Source organism: Piliocolobus tephrosceles, chromosome X (assembly GCF_002776525.5).
Source record: "Piliocolobus tephrosceles isolate RC106 chromosome X, ASM277652v3, whole genome shotgun sequence".
NCBI lineage: Eukaryota > Metazoa > Chordata > Mammalia > Primates > Cercopithecidae > Piliocolobus > Piliocolobus tephrosceles.
The window spans coordinates 86,418,657-86,436,924 of NC_045455.1; the positions used below are offsets into that span (position 1 = coordinate 86,418,657).

At 47.2% G+C, this 18,268-nt stretch overlaps 1 protein-coding gene across 2 annotated transcripts in view; it reads left to right on the forward strand.

The window, feature by feature from the left end:
* Positions 1 to 18,268, forward strand: part of SLC7A1 (solute carrier family 7 member 1) — an 82,175-nt gene that overhangs the window by 44,204 nt on the left and 19,703 nt on the right. For both annotated transcript variants that reach the window (XM_023208752.1, XM_023208753.1), the window contains 2 exons: positions 13,897 to 14,280; positions 17,098 to 17,256. In XM_023208752.1, coding sequence (XP_023064520.1) covers positions 13,911 to 14,280; positions 17,098 to 17,256 — 529 coding nt within the window. In that variant the 5' untranslated portion in view covers positions 13,897 to 13,910. The remainder of the gene's footprint in view (positions 1 to 13,896; positions 14,281 to 17,097; positions 17,257 to 18,268) is intronic.

Genomic DNA, 18,268 nt, shown 5'->3' on the forward strand with positions numbered 1-18,268 from the left:
AAAGGAAGAATTTTGATTATACACGGTCTGGAACATTTGAGTTGAACGTTGGCTTACTGACGGGCTGACTCCAAGGTCAAGTTGGGGTGGCACTCCAGAGTGACAATGTGTGGTCATGGTGTTGGTCTGGCGCCTTCGATGAAAGCCATGCAGGTGGCACTGCCAGTGACGGATGATAAAATACGGACCACATAGTGTGCTGAAAGGGCCGCTCCACCCTTCACCCCCTCTGGCACTCCCATGCGGTGGGAAGGAATGGAGCTGGTTTCCTCCTGGTCCGTGGGCACTGTTTTCTCCCGGTCTTTGATCGTTCAGGCGAGCATGCGGACAATTGGCCATTTGTTTCCAGATACCAGAAAGGAATTGCAGGTAAATTGAATCACATTCTCCTCTCTGCTAGAGGCTATTCTCTCAGTGCCCACTAGCACGTCCGCTCCACATAAAGAGAAGGGCTCGTCATTTGAAAAGTACAACCAGTACTTGTTGAAGACTGAAGACAGGCAAGGTGGTCAGCCAGGCCAAGAGGCTGTGACATTCTTTTGAGATTAGAAGTCAGATTAAAAGTGTGTTCCTTCTGGAGTGAGTGTCTGAAATTCTGGCCACCAGTGAAAAAGTGTGGTTGTGAGTGCGGCAGGAAGACCTGCCATAAAATGTGGCATTTCCTGGTGGGAATTACTGGTGCGTGACATGAACGGCGTAGATAATCCCCATGGTAACTACGGGCGTGTGTTTTATGTGTGTGTCAGGGCTCGTTGCAAATAAAACAGGGACCGGGGAAAAGATAGATCAATAGGAAAGGTCACAGCATGTGCTTCCACAAAGGTGTTCTATGAGATGGATTAAAATATTGTGCTGTAAGGCGAGCATATTGATTTGCAACTGAAAAGGAGAAGGCTGGACCTCGAGAAGTTGGAAGTCCTCGTGCTCTGTTTTCCCCCCTCAGTGTTTCTTACACAGACCAGATTAGTCCGCTCAAGATCATGTTTTGTGGATGCTCTTCCTTTGTTTTAAAAATCTGCGTCTAAATAAAGGTGTAAATCCCTTAGCTGACCACTGAAGACCCCTAAAAGGGCCACCCTGCCCTGCCCCAAGTCACAGATCACAGACCAGCCTGCCAGCCTCGCCCAGTGACTGACATGCCACCTGTTGTCCGGCGGGCATGGGTTCCATCTCCCCAGTGAGGTTGTTACGTGTTGAAAGGTAAGGAAGGAGTGAACCGCAGAATTCACTTGTGCTCCTTCCAGTGTATAGCTTCTAAACGCGTGTGCCTAGCGTTTTAGACAGCCGCCAGCTTTTGAATAGCCTGTGAACTATGCCTAAGTCTGTTCCTTGGTGCTCACGTCGCTTTTCTGGTAGAGGCTATAGTATGAGAGAGGGTTGCTTTTCAGTCTGACTTTCTACTGATTTAGACTTAGGCCCCGAGAAGTGTCTCAGGACCCCGCCAGGAGACTTAAGGACAGGTCTGCCTGTTACACATCTTTGACTCTTGGCTGTTTTTGTAGATCATATATGGTTGAATATTGAAAGCTTCATAGGGCTCCATATAAAAGACACTTTAACTAGTTAACATGTGGCTGTCACTTACAGCATTTTAGGGCATCCTGGCGCTAGGGTTGGGGAGTGGGGTACTTGGTGCAGGTAGTGGAGTTTCCTCAGTGTTTTTTGGGTCAGCCCCAGACCAAGTCCTTTGTTTTTACATTTAATTTTGGAAATTTCCAAACATGCACAAATGTAAAGGGAAAAGCATAATGAAGCCCCATGTACCCGCTTATCAGCATCTCCTAGACAGACTCGAGGTGGGCTTGGCTTGTCCTGGGACCCTCATGCCTGCTTTTGTTCTCCCTCTTTGTTGGTTTCATTAAAAAAGATTTTCTTTCCCTTAATTCAGAAGCAGTACATACTCATTATTTAAAAATTGTCGAAATATGGAAGGGACCATTCATAATCTTCTGTCTGGAGACAAATGCCTCACTTCCTCCTGCACTACGATTCTTTGTACACACTTATTTTTATGCTATTTTTTTTTTTTTTAAGGACTGCTATAATGTTATTTTGACACTTTTTCCCTACTTTTATCAGGGACATCATATCTCCAACATAATATGTAATCCATCTGCTTTATCTGCCACTTCCTTCCACGTACCCCTTCCAGGCCTCTGCTATCTGTATCCTTTCCACAACTTTCCGCCGAAGCCCCGGTTGGGTCCTGCAGCCAAAATTACCCACTTTTCCTCAGTCCCAGATAAGGTTCCTGTTACCTCACAGCCAGCAGGTCTTGGCTAGCAGCCGGCTGGATGGGAAGTGGATGGATTACGCCGATTCACTCCACTGCATGAATAATAATGGGCTTCATTTTTACAGGGGTGTCACATTCAAGAAGAGGTTGTCACTTAACTCATGACTCTTTTATGTTTGTAGGATTTCAGACAGGGTAACAAATAAAGTAAGAATTATCAGGCAGCAGGGAGAATGAGCTTGGTCAAAGTTGAGTCAGTTTGGCACCTGGCAGGCCATAGGGTTTCAGGAATTAGGTGACCTGGGTTCAAATCCTGGCTTCACTATTACAAGTTACGTGATGGCAGGCAATATAATCCGCCAGCTACCCTCCGTGCTCTTATTCTTGCAAGAGGACTAGCAAGTGTGACTTGATTGCTTCCTTGTGAGGATTTAATGCAGCAGTACATCTATGCATGTACGTGACGTGGAGCTAGTGTTGTATGATGTTGGCTGTTTCTAGCCGGCCCCGCTCGCTGTGAGGCTGTTCCTGGGCTGTGCCCCGTTGTTCATAGCTTTTCTTTGTCTCCTCTTGAGCCAGTGAATTTTCTAGGAGTTCCAAGTTTTTTCACAAAAAAAGTTGCTTGTGATGGTGGGGAGACGGGGGGAGAAGTGAACATTTCCAGGAGTTTATGGATTAAGGTGTTCCCAGGCCTGTGTGTGAATTGGTGGACTGCCTGGGTTTATTAAAGGTTTGTTGAGTGAATCAATGAGTGAGTAGGAAAATACCAGTCTGTGAATGTCCAGTGAAAATTCAGTTAAGTTGGCATGGAATCCTCTGCTTTGCTTCCGTTTGCAATGCTGATTCTCCTTGTGCTTTTTGGAAGAGGAAATATTTAGAAGGAGGGAAAGAAAACTAATTTAACTCCCAGGATACCTTAGAGGCTCAGAAAATTAAAGTGCCAGTGTTCTAATCTTGGGGGAGCTTTGTTTAAAACATTTCTTTTGCCGGGCGCGGTAAAAGCACTTTGGTTGGTAAAAGCACTTTGGGAGGCCGAGACGGGCGGATCACGAGGTCAGGAGATCGAGACCATCCTGGCTAACACGGTGAAACCCCGTCTCTACTAAAAATACAAAAACTAGCCGGGCGCTGTGGCGGGCGCCTGTAGTCTCAGCTACTCGGGAGGCTGAGGCAGGAGAATGGCGTAAAACCCGGGAGGCGGAGCTTGTAGTGAGCTGAGATCCGGCCACTGCACTCCAGCCTGGGTGGCAGAGCGAGACTCCGCCTCAAAAAAAAAAAAAAATAATAATAATAATAATAAAACATTTCTTTTTACATAAATGAACAAATTTGTTTAAAGAACAGATTTCTTCTTGAGATATGAGAGCCGGTTCCATAGCCATTCCCAAGGCCCAAATGCAGCGCGCACAGACGTAAAGCCTGTTTCGTGGAAGCTCCGGCTGTGTGGGGCCAGCTCCCTGGTTGGTTCTGGCTTCACTGATGCTGCACTTGGGAGGCTGCGGAGAGTCTCCCCGAGGACCTGCCCACAGGGTGTGCAGACTGATGTTTTCTTTCCATGCTGCCCAAGTGTGATGAAAAGGCACGTGTCAGAGGAGCCCTGGCTCCAACAGGCTAGGCTAGGCTAGGATACCTGTTTTGCTGTAACACACATGCACGCAGGGCGCGGGCGTCTCTCCCGAGGAAGCACCGCCCTCCCGAGTGATGATGGAAACACGTCGAGAGACATCAGCTCTACGCATCCTGCTGGCTTCAGGAGGAAACGCTTTTCGGGTGTTCTCTGGATTTTGTGAAGATGTCCTTGATAAGCTTTTCCACCGGCTTCTCGTTTTTTTAAAGTCAGTCTTTGATTTGGGTAAACAGAATTGGGAGACTGGAGCTGAGTGGAGTGGGTGGTACTCACAGTGCCTGTGGCAAAGCTTCCGTGAAGGGAAACCCTGGTGACGGGAACCTGGAGCTGATGGGGATTGTCTGCCCTCTGCTTCTGTGAGGCAGAGACAGTGACCAACAGATTGTAATTGGGATTTAAAAGAAAATGTTATTATGAGGCAGTAATGGCTACTAATGGGGCGATGCTGATGGTTCTTTGCATTTGAAGAGCAGCGAGCTCTGTTTTCTGGGTGTTTCCTAGTACGTTGCCTCATGTGAGCCTCACAGCACCTTGCAGTGGCAGGACTGTCCCATCCCCATTTTACACATGTAGAAACAGAGACGCTGACACTGTGCCTTGTTGAACACAATGCATTTGGGCCTATGGAAACCTGGACAGGAAGAGTGGTGGGACCTGAGCTGGTCCTCACAGTGGCATGGGGCGATGGTCTGATGGGGGCGAAGGGGGTGGGGAGAGGGCGCAGACAGAGGTTACCTGTGAGGAGACGGGCTTGGAGAGGGCTTCCTAGACAAGATTGTTGCTTTAGATTTTAATCTGTAACTAGCATCTTTTTACATTTATATTCATTTAGAGAAACACATGTATTCCCTGGTGAATGAAACCATTCAGTATTCAGCTAATAAGATCTCCTTTGATAGAAAGACCCTCACAAGTTGTTGATGGTCATGGTGATGATTACCTGAGACAAAAGTGAGTGTCCCATTAGCTTCCTGAATTTCAGGTCATTGGTAATTACTGAATGCTGCGTGTGCTGTGGTCCTGTCAATCCTCTTTGGTGCCTGCTAGGTGCCAGGGGCGTAGAAGGATGATCAGGATGCAGCCCTTGCTCTGGGGGAGCATCATGAGGGGGCCGAGTTGAGTCAGTGGGAAGAGCTTGCCTCCCCTCCGATGAGGCATGTGTGGTGTCGCCTGTGCCCCCTCCGCCAGGCCATGGTGCCATCTGTGCCCTCTTCTGTACTTATACCCTCTCCCCACTGCCCTCACCGCCATGCCATTTCCCAGAATTTGTTGATCCAATTCAGAGGGCAGTTCAAGGCTTTGGAGGCAGTGAGGCTTGAGCCCCAGCTGCACCTTTCATTAGTCAAATGCCCTTGGGGACGTTCCTTGGGAGAATACTATAGAAGTTATTTTATTTGTGGTGGGGCCGGGCATCATTACTTAAAAAAATCTCACAAGATGATTGTAATGTGCAACGAGGTTTGAGAATTACTGAGTTGTAATCAAGCCTGCATCTCCTTGTCTCTAGAATGCAAGGTATTGCCTACCTGATAAGGGGGCGAAAAGATGAAGTAAACTATGTAAAGGACTTTCATTTGGCCAGTGCCCCAGGATGTTAGGTGTTTTTAGTCATTACTGTTGTTTTCTCATTGAAAACGTGACATGTCATTCTAGACTACACAGCAAACGATGGAAAAGAAGAAAATAACAACAAAAACATACCTATAATCTCAGTTAATATTTTAGGATTTTACACCCACATACGTACTCATTGGGATTATATTATGTTCTTTTGGACTTGATGTTTTCTCATGACATTAAAAGTTGAAAACGGTTAACTGACTGCAAACCATTTCAGCAACAGATTCACGCTGTAAAGATCTCACTGGGCTCCTTCCTGGGACAGCATTGTCCACTTTCGGCCTGTGGGTTGTTAGTTTATTTGTTTGGGCCTCTTCACGGTGTGAGTGGTAGGACCCGGCGCTCCTTAGTTGCTTTTACCTGGCTGATGCCCGATGCTGTGCGTGTGGTCTTTGCCATGCCTGCTTTGGGGCCTCTGTTGGCAGTTGTGCCTTGGCTGGGCAACTTCCCCGCTGTGCCTGGAAGCTGTTCTGCAGTTGGTGGCTGCTCAGCCCAGGGAATGGCACCTGCGGTAGAGCCTTGTGTCGTCTCCTCCCCACATGACCCCCACTCACCCACTCCATCTCCTCCCGTGGAACCTTTGATCCCTGCCTCCTCCCACCCCCTCCCTCCTCCTGCAGAACCTCTGATTCCTGCCCCCTCCCCACCCCTCTCCCTCCCCCTGCAGAACCGCTGATCCTGCCTCCTCCCACACTCCTCTCCGTGTAATGTTGCCTTTGCTGTAAGACTTGGAGTGGTGGGCTGTAAACCTTGTCTGTGGGACCTCAGAGGTCCCTGGGAACTTCTGCCACCAGCCCTGTTGAGTCAGTAGGCAGAAGCCGTGGCGGGGAGGTGGCTCTCAGGCTTTCTGATTGTGAAGTCACCAAGGCCTGAAGGACTGAAACCCCTGGTTCAGCCATCACGCTGGCCCTTGGCCCGCCTTGTGCCAGACTCGAGCAGTCACATTGCCTGCAGCTTGTGGATTTTAGAAGAGTGTAAAGTGTCTATAACCAAGGCCTCCAGCTCAATATACAGAAGTGCCCAAATGGCTCTGTGCCTCTGTACTTCTTGAGCGAAGGCCACCTTTTTTTTCCCCCATGAAAGTAGTGGCTTTTTGAGACAGACCTTTTCCTTGTCCCACACTCCCCTTCGGGACCCTAGTGCTCCGGGAGTCGCTGTGTATGTTCATAGCCTCCCACCCCACCCCACCACTCTGTGCTTTCCAAGAATAAGGACGGGGTTTGCCCATTTCTCTTAAACCCCAGCTGTCACAGTGCTTTGCACATAACAGGCATGGGATCAGTCACTTTGGGTGGAATTTAGTTATATCCTCAGAACGTCACTAGCTGCCTGGGGTCAGCCAGATGTGGACCCTGGGGCCTTTAAAAGAGTCTCCAAGCTCAGAAGTCATGTTTCATTCTAGGAAGAGCCTCTTCCCAGTGAGACTGGGGCCTTGCACTATGCCATTTCCTTCTCTGCTGCTCATTGCACAAGTGGACTATTGTTTTTTTTTTTTTAAGCTGCATAATTTTGAGCCACCCCTCCCATCCTCATACTTTTGATTCTTTGATTTACTCTCTCCAATTCAGTTTTCTTATGGTCGTGGAGCTCATTTAGTCTTTTTTTTTTTTTTTTTTTTTTTTGAAACAGGGCCTCCCTCTGTCACCGAGGCTGGAGTGCAGTGTGTGATCACAGTTCACTGCAGTCTTGATTTCCTGGGTTCAAGCCATCCTCCTGGCTCAGCCTCCTAAGTAGCTGGGACCACAGATGCATACCACAGTGCCCAGCTAATTTTAAATGTTTTGTAGAGATGATGTCTTGCCACGTGGCCCAGGCTGGTTTCGAATGAGCCCATGTGGTTTTTTTTTGAGACAGATTTCGCTCTTGTCACCCAGGCTGGAGTGCAATGGCGTGATCTCGGCTCCCTGTAACCTCCGCCTTCCAGGTTCAAGCAATTCTCCTGCCTCCGCCTCCCTGGGTAGCTGGGATTATAGGCGCCTGCCCCCATGCCCAACTAATTTTTGTATTTTTAGTAGAGATGGTGTTTCACAATGTTGACCAGGCTGGTCTCCAACTCCTGACCTCAAGTGATCCACCCGTCTCGGCCTCCCGAAGTGCTGGGATTACAGGCGCGAGCTACTGCGCTTGGCTGAGCTCATGTAGTCTTTAGTGACACTTTGCACAGTGAAAGGTTTTCTCTGCCTGTACTCCCTGTAGGTGAACATGCCTTCTGCAATGCAGAATGACTTTGGAAAGATTGTATGTATTTTTTAATGACAAAAATAAAACAGAATTTTTAAAGAGAATTTTGAAAAGTATTACGATAGTGAATAATAAAATTACTATTAATATTTTGATATACTTTTTATCTGGCATTTAAAGGATACATATGTATTTTGCTTATCCAAAAATATATATGTTTTCTGTGAACCTGTCATGAACATTTCTTCATTGTCCATACATAGTCTAGAAAGACATTCTTAATGGCTGCATTATTTTGTCATATGTTATTGCAAGTTATTCATAATTTTCCTACTCTTGGACAGGAAGAGTTTTTCTCATTTTTTCCACTTCTCTTAGTGACATCATGTTAACATCCAGAATGATCTTAAACTGTATTCAACATTTGTGAGCATGTCACTCATGATTTTCCCAATTATGCTAGTCTCTATTTGTCAGTCTTCTATACATTGTATGTGAATTGAATTTTTATGAATAAGGATTTTCCCTTTGATATGTACTAAACTTGTTAAGATCAGTCCTCTTATCTGCTCCCTGCCCCTCATGCCCAAACTGGCAGTGGCTTCTGATGACAGGAGAAAGACCGTGATATCTACCATTGTAGCAGGCTCAGTTCACCCGGGATTAATGAGTCCATGTTAGCTCAGTTATGACCTGTCCTCTGATGGTCTCAGGCACTGACCACCGTTACTTTCCTTTTCTGTTCTGAGTCCCTTTCTGCCTGTTAAGGGACCTCCATTGCTGCTTCTCAAGAGTGTGTTTAGTTCTATCACTTTCGTACCTCTTTTTTTATAACACCATGCCTACCTCCTTCCGTCTCCATCCTTAGTGTCTGCCAGTCCCATCTGATCTGACTTGTTTTTTAAAATTTGAGTTCTTGCACCTGGGCCTCCTAACATCTGTGGGGAAGTGAATCCTGGTTTGAGATCACTTCCTTCAGCAGAGGTTTTGCCGTTGTCATTGAGACTCCACGTCCTCTCCCACCGTGGCCAGCGTCCCCTTCTCCCACCTGTGGCTGCAGCTCACTCAGCTGTGTGAGCCCTGCGCCTCTGTGCACACTCAATCTGGAGCACTCTGGGACTGCTGGGCAGCTGCCCACATGCCAGCCATGAGGCTGGGCAGCCACTCTTGTTGAGGAAAGCTGAAAAGACGCCATTGACTATGCCCACCCATTCGTGGTATCCTATAATAGTGCTACCACCCTAGCAAAGACAGAGGTTCCTTAGCCTGGTACAAACGCAGACTACGGTCCTTCTCCTGCAAGGGTGAAAGATTTTCCTCTGGCTGGCTCCCGCCGGGTGCCTGGAGAAAGGGATCTGCCGGGACCCAGCCATTCTGAAGGCCACTGAAAGGGCAAACTAGAAGTGTTGGCTTCTTAAAGATCCCAAGGTGAAGATTTTCTTGAAAGAAGGGCATTTCCAAGTGTAGTATAACAGCTTACTTTTGACTCCTCCCGTCCCCCAAGGAAGCCATTAAGCTGGAATGTATCAGTGGTGGAAAGATCCGTTAAATTCAAGGCTGGAAACATCACACCATCCACCCCTGCTCACTTGTATCAGAAATCTTTAAAGGAGCATAAAAGAGTCTTTATCTCAAATTCGGACCCATTGGGCCAGTAAAACTCCTGGTGTTACGTAGTGGTTACTAGAATAGAATGCAGAGTTAGAATTCCTGTGGGCAACTTGCTTTTCTGAGGATACCCCGCAGGTAAGTGTTCTTTGATAATAAATGGCAGGGAGCAAGATGGATCCGAGACACTTGGGGCTGCAAGATTTCCATCAAACCCTCAAATAAAAGGAGGCGTCGACTGTTGTATAAATTCCTCCTCACCTAATTTCCAGGTAGTGCTCTCAAAGTATTCTGGCAACTTTCTGTGTAAACCCCAACAGCAGGAAGTCTCTACCAAGCTGACTTTGCTTGCTGGGGTTGGAATGATTAGACTAATTCTGTGCAGAGTAGCTTTGTGCAGCCTCACTGTTGTTTGAACAACCAGCTTTGGAGTCCTGGCAGGAATGTAAGAACTGGTATAATGTGTACAAAATGCTGACAGATAAAACCACTTGGAGAACAAGTTTTTGCATTACTTCCAAGGAGACAGGATATTTCCTAAAATAAACCCAAGACAGAGTAAGTGTCTCATTTTCTCCTACCCTGGGAAGTAGGAGTGAACACCTAGCCTGAAACATTTATGTTCTTCAGATTATCAGCTCTGGGCTTCTCAGCAGCAGTTGGCCGCATCTTTGTTCTAGTGTCTTCCAAAGGAATTGAGTTTGCCCTATCCCTAGAATCTAGCAAGCAATAAAGTAACCAAGGTAAAAGTAATCTCCTGTAGGGGTCCCAGCTGTCCCCACCCCACCCCGCTGAGACCCAAACACTTCCCTCCAGCACTTCTCTGGGCTTGGTGCGGGGGAAACAGGCCAAGAACTATACCCAAAGAAAACGGGCCGCTGCGTACCTATTCAGGGGAAATGAGCCGCATCTGTGAACAGATGTCTCACCAGAAAGGCCCTTTTCACATGATGTTAGAAAACCGTTATCTGTATCTAAGCTTGCAGTGATTTCATCACCTGCCCCTTCATTTTGAAGGGGGTGCAGAGGTCCCCCCAGCATAAGTTGCTTGGTTCTTTGAGTGGGTTTTCAACTGGTACCAGTGATCTGTGCTGGTGGTGACATAGGTGCATGCGTGTGCATAGGCTTTGTATCTGCGCACCTCCACACGCGTCATTTGTCCTCTTATGCGAGCAGCTGGCTCACATTAGCCTTCTGTTCCACGGAGGCCCAGAACTATGTAACTGGCATGTGTCTGGGCTCCGGTGCGCTCCTTGCCAAGAATCCGTTTGGTCACTTTTGTGGCTTTGGTTCTGCCTAGGACAACAGCACGTTTTTGAGAAAGGAGTGCAAACAGGGAACAGCCCTCCTGAAAAGCCCAGAAAAGAGAAAGGCAGGGCGACCCCTTCTCACCTTCTGGGCATGTAGGTTATGTTATCCTGTGAGGCCTAGGAAAGAAAATGCTATTGAGTAGTATTGTCTTTTCCTTGTACTTGGCCTTTAGTATTTTTTTTTTTTTTTTTTTTTTTTTTTTGAGACAGAGTCTCGCTCTGTCGCCCAGGCTGGAGTTGCAGTGGTGGGATCTCAGCTCACTGCAAGCTCCGCCTCCCGGGTTTACGCCATTCTCCTGCCTCAGCCTCCCGAGTAGCTGGGACTACAGGTGCCCGCCACCTCACCCGGCTAGTTTTTTTGTATTTTTTGGTAGAGACAGGGTTTCACTGTGTTAGCCAGGATGGTCTCGATCTCCTGACCTCGTGATCTGCCCGTCTCAGCCTCCCAAAGTGCTGGGATTACAGGCTTGAGCCACCGCGCCCGGCCGGCCTTTAGTATTTTATGGAGAGAATCTGCTTATTCTTGAGCAGAAATGACATCTGGGCGAGGTTGGGAGCAGACAGGCACTGTCTGTGCATCCCCCAGCCACATTGCCCCACCAGATCCGAAACAGTGCAAGTCATAAGGAGTTTTCACACCCTGTTTCTCTTCAAGGCTCGTCTACTTAAACTACTCCCCTCCCTGCCAAAAGGGGTATTGAGAAGTGACTGCAGCAGTGTTTGCACATCTCCCAGCACAGGCTTTTCAGCTGAGGGCTATGTTGCATTTTCCCTTTCAATTTACTATGCAAGCAATTGTTTACTAAACGCTTTGTTGTGATTTACAATTTGACTTGAATAAATCTGGCTAATTCCCCAAAAGGAAGAAAAGAAAAAGGCATTTCCAGGAGAAATCACCCCCTGAGCCTGCAGATCCTGGGGTCCCAGCACCACCAGGTCCTTGGTTCCTGCTCCTCCTCCTCCCTGGTGCCACTCAGAGGCTCTCACTTCACTGCCTAGAAAGCCGCAGGCATCCCTGCCTTGCTGAGACACCTCAGAACTGCTCTGGCTCGAGGGCTTGCAGAAGCAGTCCTGTGTGTTGCTGAAAACAACCTGGGAAGCCATCCGTCTCTCGGCTTGCTCTTCTCTTGTCGGCCTCAGGGACCCTTTCCTGCTCTTCTCAAACTCTGAGGTCTGATTTTCCCACTCCAGCACTGTTCCACAAGCAGCGCTCCCTCCTCATGTCCTCCCCACTTTGCCCCACCTGCTGCACCCTGATTGATACCATTTCCTTCCTACCTGCGATGCCGCCGGAACCCCAGAGGACGGCGCCTGCAGAGCCCGTGACCTTGTTTGACACTTGGCTGTCTGAGCTGTTTTCCCCATCTATGCAACAAAGGGGTAGGATCAGATGATTTTTATTCCCCATTCTAGCTCAAATTTTTGAGTCTTGGGATTACTCTCTTCCCTTGGCCTGTCGGGTAAAACAGAGCAGGCACCACTCCCAGTTGCTGCACGACTTGGAGCTGATCAGTGATGTGACCATTGCCGAGGGGCCCTGAGCGGCAGCCTGGGGAGGCCCTGCTGCACTGTGCCTGCCCGCCAGCTGCGGGTGCAAAGGTGTGGGCAGGCAGGGAAGTGTCAGGTGCTTAGGCACGGACTTTTCTAGACTTACCATCTCAAGAGACTTCATTGCAGCCAAGTTAGGTCAATAAATACCAACTGATGATCAACATGAATAACTGGTGGTTTTTTGCGTGTACCTCAGTAGCCAGAAGTCACGGTGATAGCTTCTCTGTGCACATGCTGTTGTTTTGTCTTAGATTTTTAAAATAAACTCTGTTTTAGGATAGCGTTAGATTTACGGAAGAATCGTGAAGCGTACAGAGCTTGCATGTGCCCCTCACCGTTTCACATTAGGAATGTGTATCTTATTTTGGTGGGTACGTTGGTTACAATCAATATTGATGTGCTGTCACTAACTGACATCCATATTTGATTCAGGTTTCCCTCGTTTTCCCCAGGTGTCCCTTTTCTGTCCCAGGATCCCATATAGGATCCCACATTGCATTTAGTCCTCACGTCTCTTTAGCTCCTCTAGGCTCTGCCATTTCTCAGACTTCCTAGTTTTTGATGACCTTGACAGAATCAGTCCAGTATTTTGTAGAATGGGATGTGTCTGGTGGTTTTCCCATGGTTAGCCTGGGGCTGTGGGTTTTGGGGGAAAGACCAGGGAGATGAAGTGCCTCCTCATCACATCACTCTACCAACATGATTGTCAGTGTTGTTGGCCTCGGTCACCTGCTGCAGGCTGTGGTCCTCGGGTTTCTCCACTGAAGAGTTTATCTGTCTTCCCACCCCCACCCTTCCATCCTGGACTCTGTGGAAGGAAGTCTCTTCCCTTCAGATGTGGAGAGCAAAGCTCCCCCTTTTTGAGGGTGGCTGCTGGCCTGTCCTTGCCAAGGGCTCACCTGTCGCGTCTGGCCAGGCAAGTTGGGCCTGTAGGTTGGAGGAAAGCAATCTCAGAACCATCCCACAAGGTGCAAGGTGTCCTGGGCCCTAATGGGGTATGTCCCATGTGAGGGTGGGATGGATGGATACATGCCCTCTCTTGCTAAGTGCCCAAGAGCATATCAGATATGCATATATATCATGTACCACAGAGCACATTGGGCTGACATTTCAGCCCAGAAGAAAAGTGCTTCCTGGAGTAGTAAGTGACGAAAAGCCCTCACTGGTAATAACTCAACATTTTTCTGCTTCGCCCTACCTCTGTGTTACCTTAAAAGTGAAAACAACTTGCTCCTTACCCTCAGGGGATCCTAGAAAGATCTTAAAAAAAAAAAACATTGTTATTGCTATTCAGAGCCTCTGAGTTTTAATAATTTAATAATGTAATTTAATCATGAAATTACGATGTGGTTTGGTTTGCCTTCTATTACAGCATACTTGAACTAACACCTTGTTTTTCCTGGTGTGTTATCTGATGACTGAGTGTAGGAACAATGTCATTAATGTGTGTTTCCTCTACTACATAATTTCCACCCATGGAAGAGTCTCCATTAAGAGGACCTGATACCAATGTGGAAGCTCAGAGACCTCAAAATGAAGTCAGCTGTATCTGTTGGCCTGCTGGGATAATTCTGTATGTGCTGGTGAAACTGGAGAAGGCTGTGTGCTTCTGACAATCAGTGGTGGAATTCTACGAATTAAGCATTTTAGCAGGAAATGATTATGAAGGACCTGATCACTGTCTGTTTCAATAATGTGATAAGATGAGAGTGATGGAATGAAATGAGGAGCAATCAGGAAACATCTTTGTTCTTTTTCAACAGCTCTGAACAGCAACATGGGGTGCAAAGTCCTGCTCAACATTGGCCAGCAGATGCTGCGGCGGAAGGTGGTGGACTGTAGCCGGGAGGAGACGCGGCTGTCTCGCTGCTTGAACACTTTTGACCTGGTGGCCCTCGGGGTGGGCAGCACGCTGGGTGCTGGCGTCTATGTCCTGGCTGGAGCTGTGGCCCGTGAGAATGCAGGCCCTGCCATTGTCATCTCCTTCCTGATTGCTGCGCTGGCCTCGGTGCTGGCTGGCCTGTGCTACGGCGAGTTTGGTGCTCGGGTCCCCAAGACGGGCTCAGCTTACCTCTACAGCTATGTCACCGTTGGAGAACTCTGGGCCTTCATCACTGGCTGGAACTTAATCCTCTCCTACATCATCGGTAGGTACCGGGGGCCCGGAGCTTGTGCCCTCTGCCGCTTTTCTGTTTGTTCCCACCTCCAAAGTGTGGGCGAATGCCCCATGGGGAGGTCATTCTTGTTAACACGAGAGACCCAGAATTAATAGGTTGTTTCTGATTCATTTAAAAGTATTTAGTTTCTTTTAGTATGTTTTTAAATTACTAGAGTAAATGCATCACTGATAGAGAAAAATTGGGAAAATAAAGAAAGGCACAAAGAAGACAGTAGAAATACCCTGCCTGACAACGTGGAGAGACTAATTCTCTTACTCATTCACTCTTTCTTTTAGTAAATGTTTATTGAGTACCTGCTCTGTGCCGGGCATTGTGCTAGATACTAGGGATCCCATGAAGGCACAAGACACTCTCTGTTCAGCAGTTTACTGTCTACAGATAGAACTGTTGTTTTAACATTTTTGTGAATTTAAATATCTATTTTTGTACAGTATACCTCTTTGTAAAACAATATAGAGTAAAGACTTCTCATATCATTAGCTATTTTTCCATGGTAACATTTCTAATGCTTGCCTACCATTGTATAGATTCATATACACGGCGTGTAACGTATTGGATGTTCTTATGGGTTGTTCAGATTGTTTCCATTATGTTGTTGCTGTTGTTATAAACAGTTAATTAGTTTATGTTTTTGTTCTTAGCCATGGTTCTTTTCCTTAAAACTGTCTAAGGAGCAGGATGGCTCTTGGTGGGCCTGCATGTTTTTAAGGCCTTTGTTGACTGTGATCCTCCACGTAGCCAGGGGCCCCTTTCCCTGCAGTGTGGACACTGGACATCGGCCTGTAACACAACCACCCAGCAAATAAAGAAGCAAATGTAGAAAATCTTTCCAGTTTGCCAGGTAAACATGCTTTGCTTCCCTTGGTGCTTTTTTCTATTTTGATTACAACTGAAGTTGAACACGTCAACTTAAACAAAAACCTAAGTCTCAGAAGAAGCAAAGAGTACAAACGGCAACTCAACATGCCATTTATTTTTTTTCTCAAATTTTTTGGTAATAGCGAAAAAACAGTAAGACCTGGTAAGCTGAGCCATGTGGGCCCCGCCTTGCTTCTGTGCCAGCTCCCACTGGACCCTACCACACCCTCCCTGCCATGCATGCTGCCTGCTGGGACCCTCGCAGCCCTGGGCTCCCCGCAGCCCTGTCTCTGCATAGGGGGCACCACTCCCCCTTCACCAGGACAGCTGGCAGAGGGCACACACTCACACTCTCTGAGCAGCACCTTCTCTTTCTATCCAGCAGCTGCAGTATCTGCTGAGAGCCAACATAGCTTAGTCTTCTGGGCTCTGAAATAAAATTCATACTGTTTTCTTTCAGTGCCCCATCAAAACTTACAGCCACACATGGTTCTCACAAGCTGAAGTCTCTCACTGGGAATGTAGCTATTGTAAATGGACCGTTATGTTTCCAGAGGATTTACCTGGAGCATAAAATATACATTGAGCATGAACTGTTGCAGCTTCTAGACCAACAAATGAAAGGCTCTGCCAGAGTGCCATTTGCTTGTGTGAGAACATTTGCATGCATTATGAAAATATATTTGCAGCCTTAGCTGCTGGGAAGGGCATTTTTTCCAGCAAACATTTTTTTTTTTAAGGCATGATTCAGAAATTGGGAGAGGGTAGGCTGGGAAGAAAGGCTGGGGTAGCCCCTCTCATCGAGCAGGACAGGGTTTGGGAGCCACATTTGCCAAGAGCCAGCCTCTTTGGGGGTGACAGGGAGATGGTGAGACCATTTTTACAGAATTCATAATAGATAGGCTGCTCAAGAGGAAGAAATGTGGTTAAACTTCTGAGTTGTTGGAAAGATACTTATCGTGAGACCAAATAGTGAAATTGAATCTCTGCAGATCGCTTTGGCAATACGCGGTGAATAATTAGGACCATGGTCACCGACAAGGACCCCTTTGAAAATAAAGGAAAATGCTCTATGAAAATACTGGAATTTTAGTGACATTTCCTGAGAAACACCAATGGAAATGCATTCTGACTCTCTTCAGAATTATATGAGAGGAGAGAACAAGAGTGAAAGCAGCCAACTATTGGCATTTTGGGTGCTGCCCTGTTGGTGTTCTCTGGCGCTGGAAGGTGCAGGCTGAGGGGAGAATGAGGAGAGCTGGGGTCTGTCTGCGGTCCCGCACTCTGGGGATGCCATGGCCTCCGAGTCACGTTCAGGCACAAAGCGGCAGAGGTGGCTGATGCCTACTCTGCGGTGAGCACGTGGCTTTGTCCCTGAGCTGGGGTTCAGCCCCTTCAAGGACCTCCTAGGACCCCTCGTCTTGCTGGGAGAGGAATTATGGTGCAGGCGCCATCATCTCTGCTGCCAAGCGTTCCCCAGAAAAGAGGCTTCCTGAGCGGGGTTCCTCCAGACTGCCAGCTGCACCCCAGGAGTGCATTGTGAAATCGGTTGTTCATGAGTTGTCATCAATGTTTACTTTTTCAATGCAACAAAATAGGTAGCATTGCATACTGTCAGAGTGCCTCTCAGGTGGTGACACTTGTTTTGCAGACTTTTTATTCGGATATATGTATTTGATAGAATACACCTGTGCATGCTGGGTGGGCTGTGAGATGGGTTCCTCTGTAGGCCCTAGAAGCCTTCTCGCACTTAGCGCTAGCGGACCATCACTTCGGGCTCAGCATGCATGGTGGTCTGGCTGCCGCCGCCAGATTCCAGTGCACCGTCAGTGACTCCTGCAATGATGTTATGAACATGGAGCTCCACTGCAAGTACCTGGCCAACAGTTGTCCTCACATCCCTCTGTTGTGTGTGCTTTGGGGCAGGTACTTCAAGCGTAGCGAGGGCCTGGAGCGCCACCTTCGACGAGCTGATAGGCAGACCCATCGGGGAGTTCTCACGGACACACATGGCTCTGAACGCCCCCGGCGTGCTGGCTGAAAACCCTGACATATTCGCGGTGATCATAATTCTCATCTTGACAGGTAAAGAAAGCCCACACTGAGAGAGAGATCAGGTCAGAGTGATGGTCACGGGTTCCCTGAGAGGCTCCTGTTAAGTTCATTTCTTTACTTATCTCTTTAACCACAACCCCATTTCTTTTTGTTTTGTTTGTACTTCATGCAGGCATCTTTATTTGTCCCTGTCTTCATGGCTTCTTGTAGATTCAGATAGGGCTGGCCCGCTTCCTAGCTGCTGAGTTGTATGCCATTTCATTAAAAGAATCTTAGGTGTTTAGCCTAGCTGTTTGTGGAATAAGATTTTGTCAGCACTGCAGGCTTTTTGTATGAGTGTCCTGGGAATAAAAATTCTTTTGACTCAGAGGATGACCATTTGGAAAGCAAAGCTGTCATTCATCAGCCAGGAAAATGTGGAGGAATGAGCTCCGTCTGGAACACTAATGTGTGCCTGGGGCGTCTGAAGACGACTTGGATGGTTTTACACCTAACAACCATCTAAACACCCTTTCAATAAATAAGTTTCGTGACAGAGTTGTGGTTACAGAATTTGAAAAATCCCAAAGACTGCCTGAACACAGCTGATGGCAACTTCTTGCTAGTGACATTTGTGCATGTCTTGGCCAGTGCAATGCGAGTTTTGCTCTGTGGGGCTGCATAAACGTGAAGCTAAAATGCAGATAAATTCTCATTTGGGGTTAGAAAATCTTGGATGAGTTTTTAAAATGACATGCCTTATTTTACACACCACACAATTGAAATAACTTCACTCAGGCTGGTCTCAGCAGTATTTCTGGTCCAGCTGGCAGAAACCTGCATCAGAAAGTAAGTCTGCACTAGTGAGGTTTCATTTTAATAAACCTAAGAAGGAGGAACAGTAAAGAAGAAATATATTGTTGTGTTGAGGTGTTCTCCCTGTCATTAATCACACAATTCTCTTCTAACATCTGTACTTTATAATTCCATCTCAAAAGTACAGCAGATTTTATTTTATTTTATTTTATTTTATTTTATTTTATTTTATTTTATTTTATTTTAT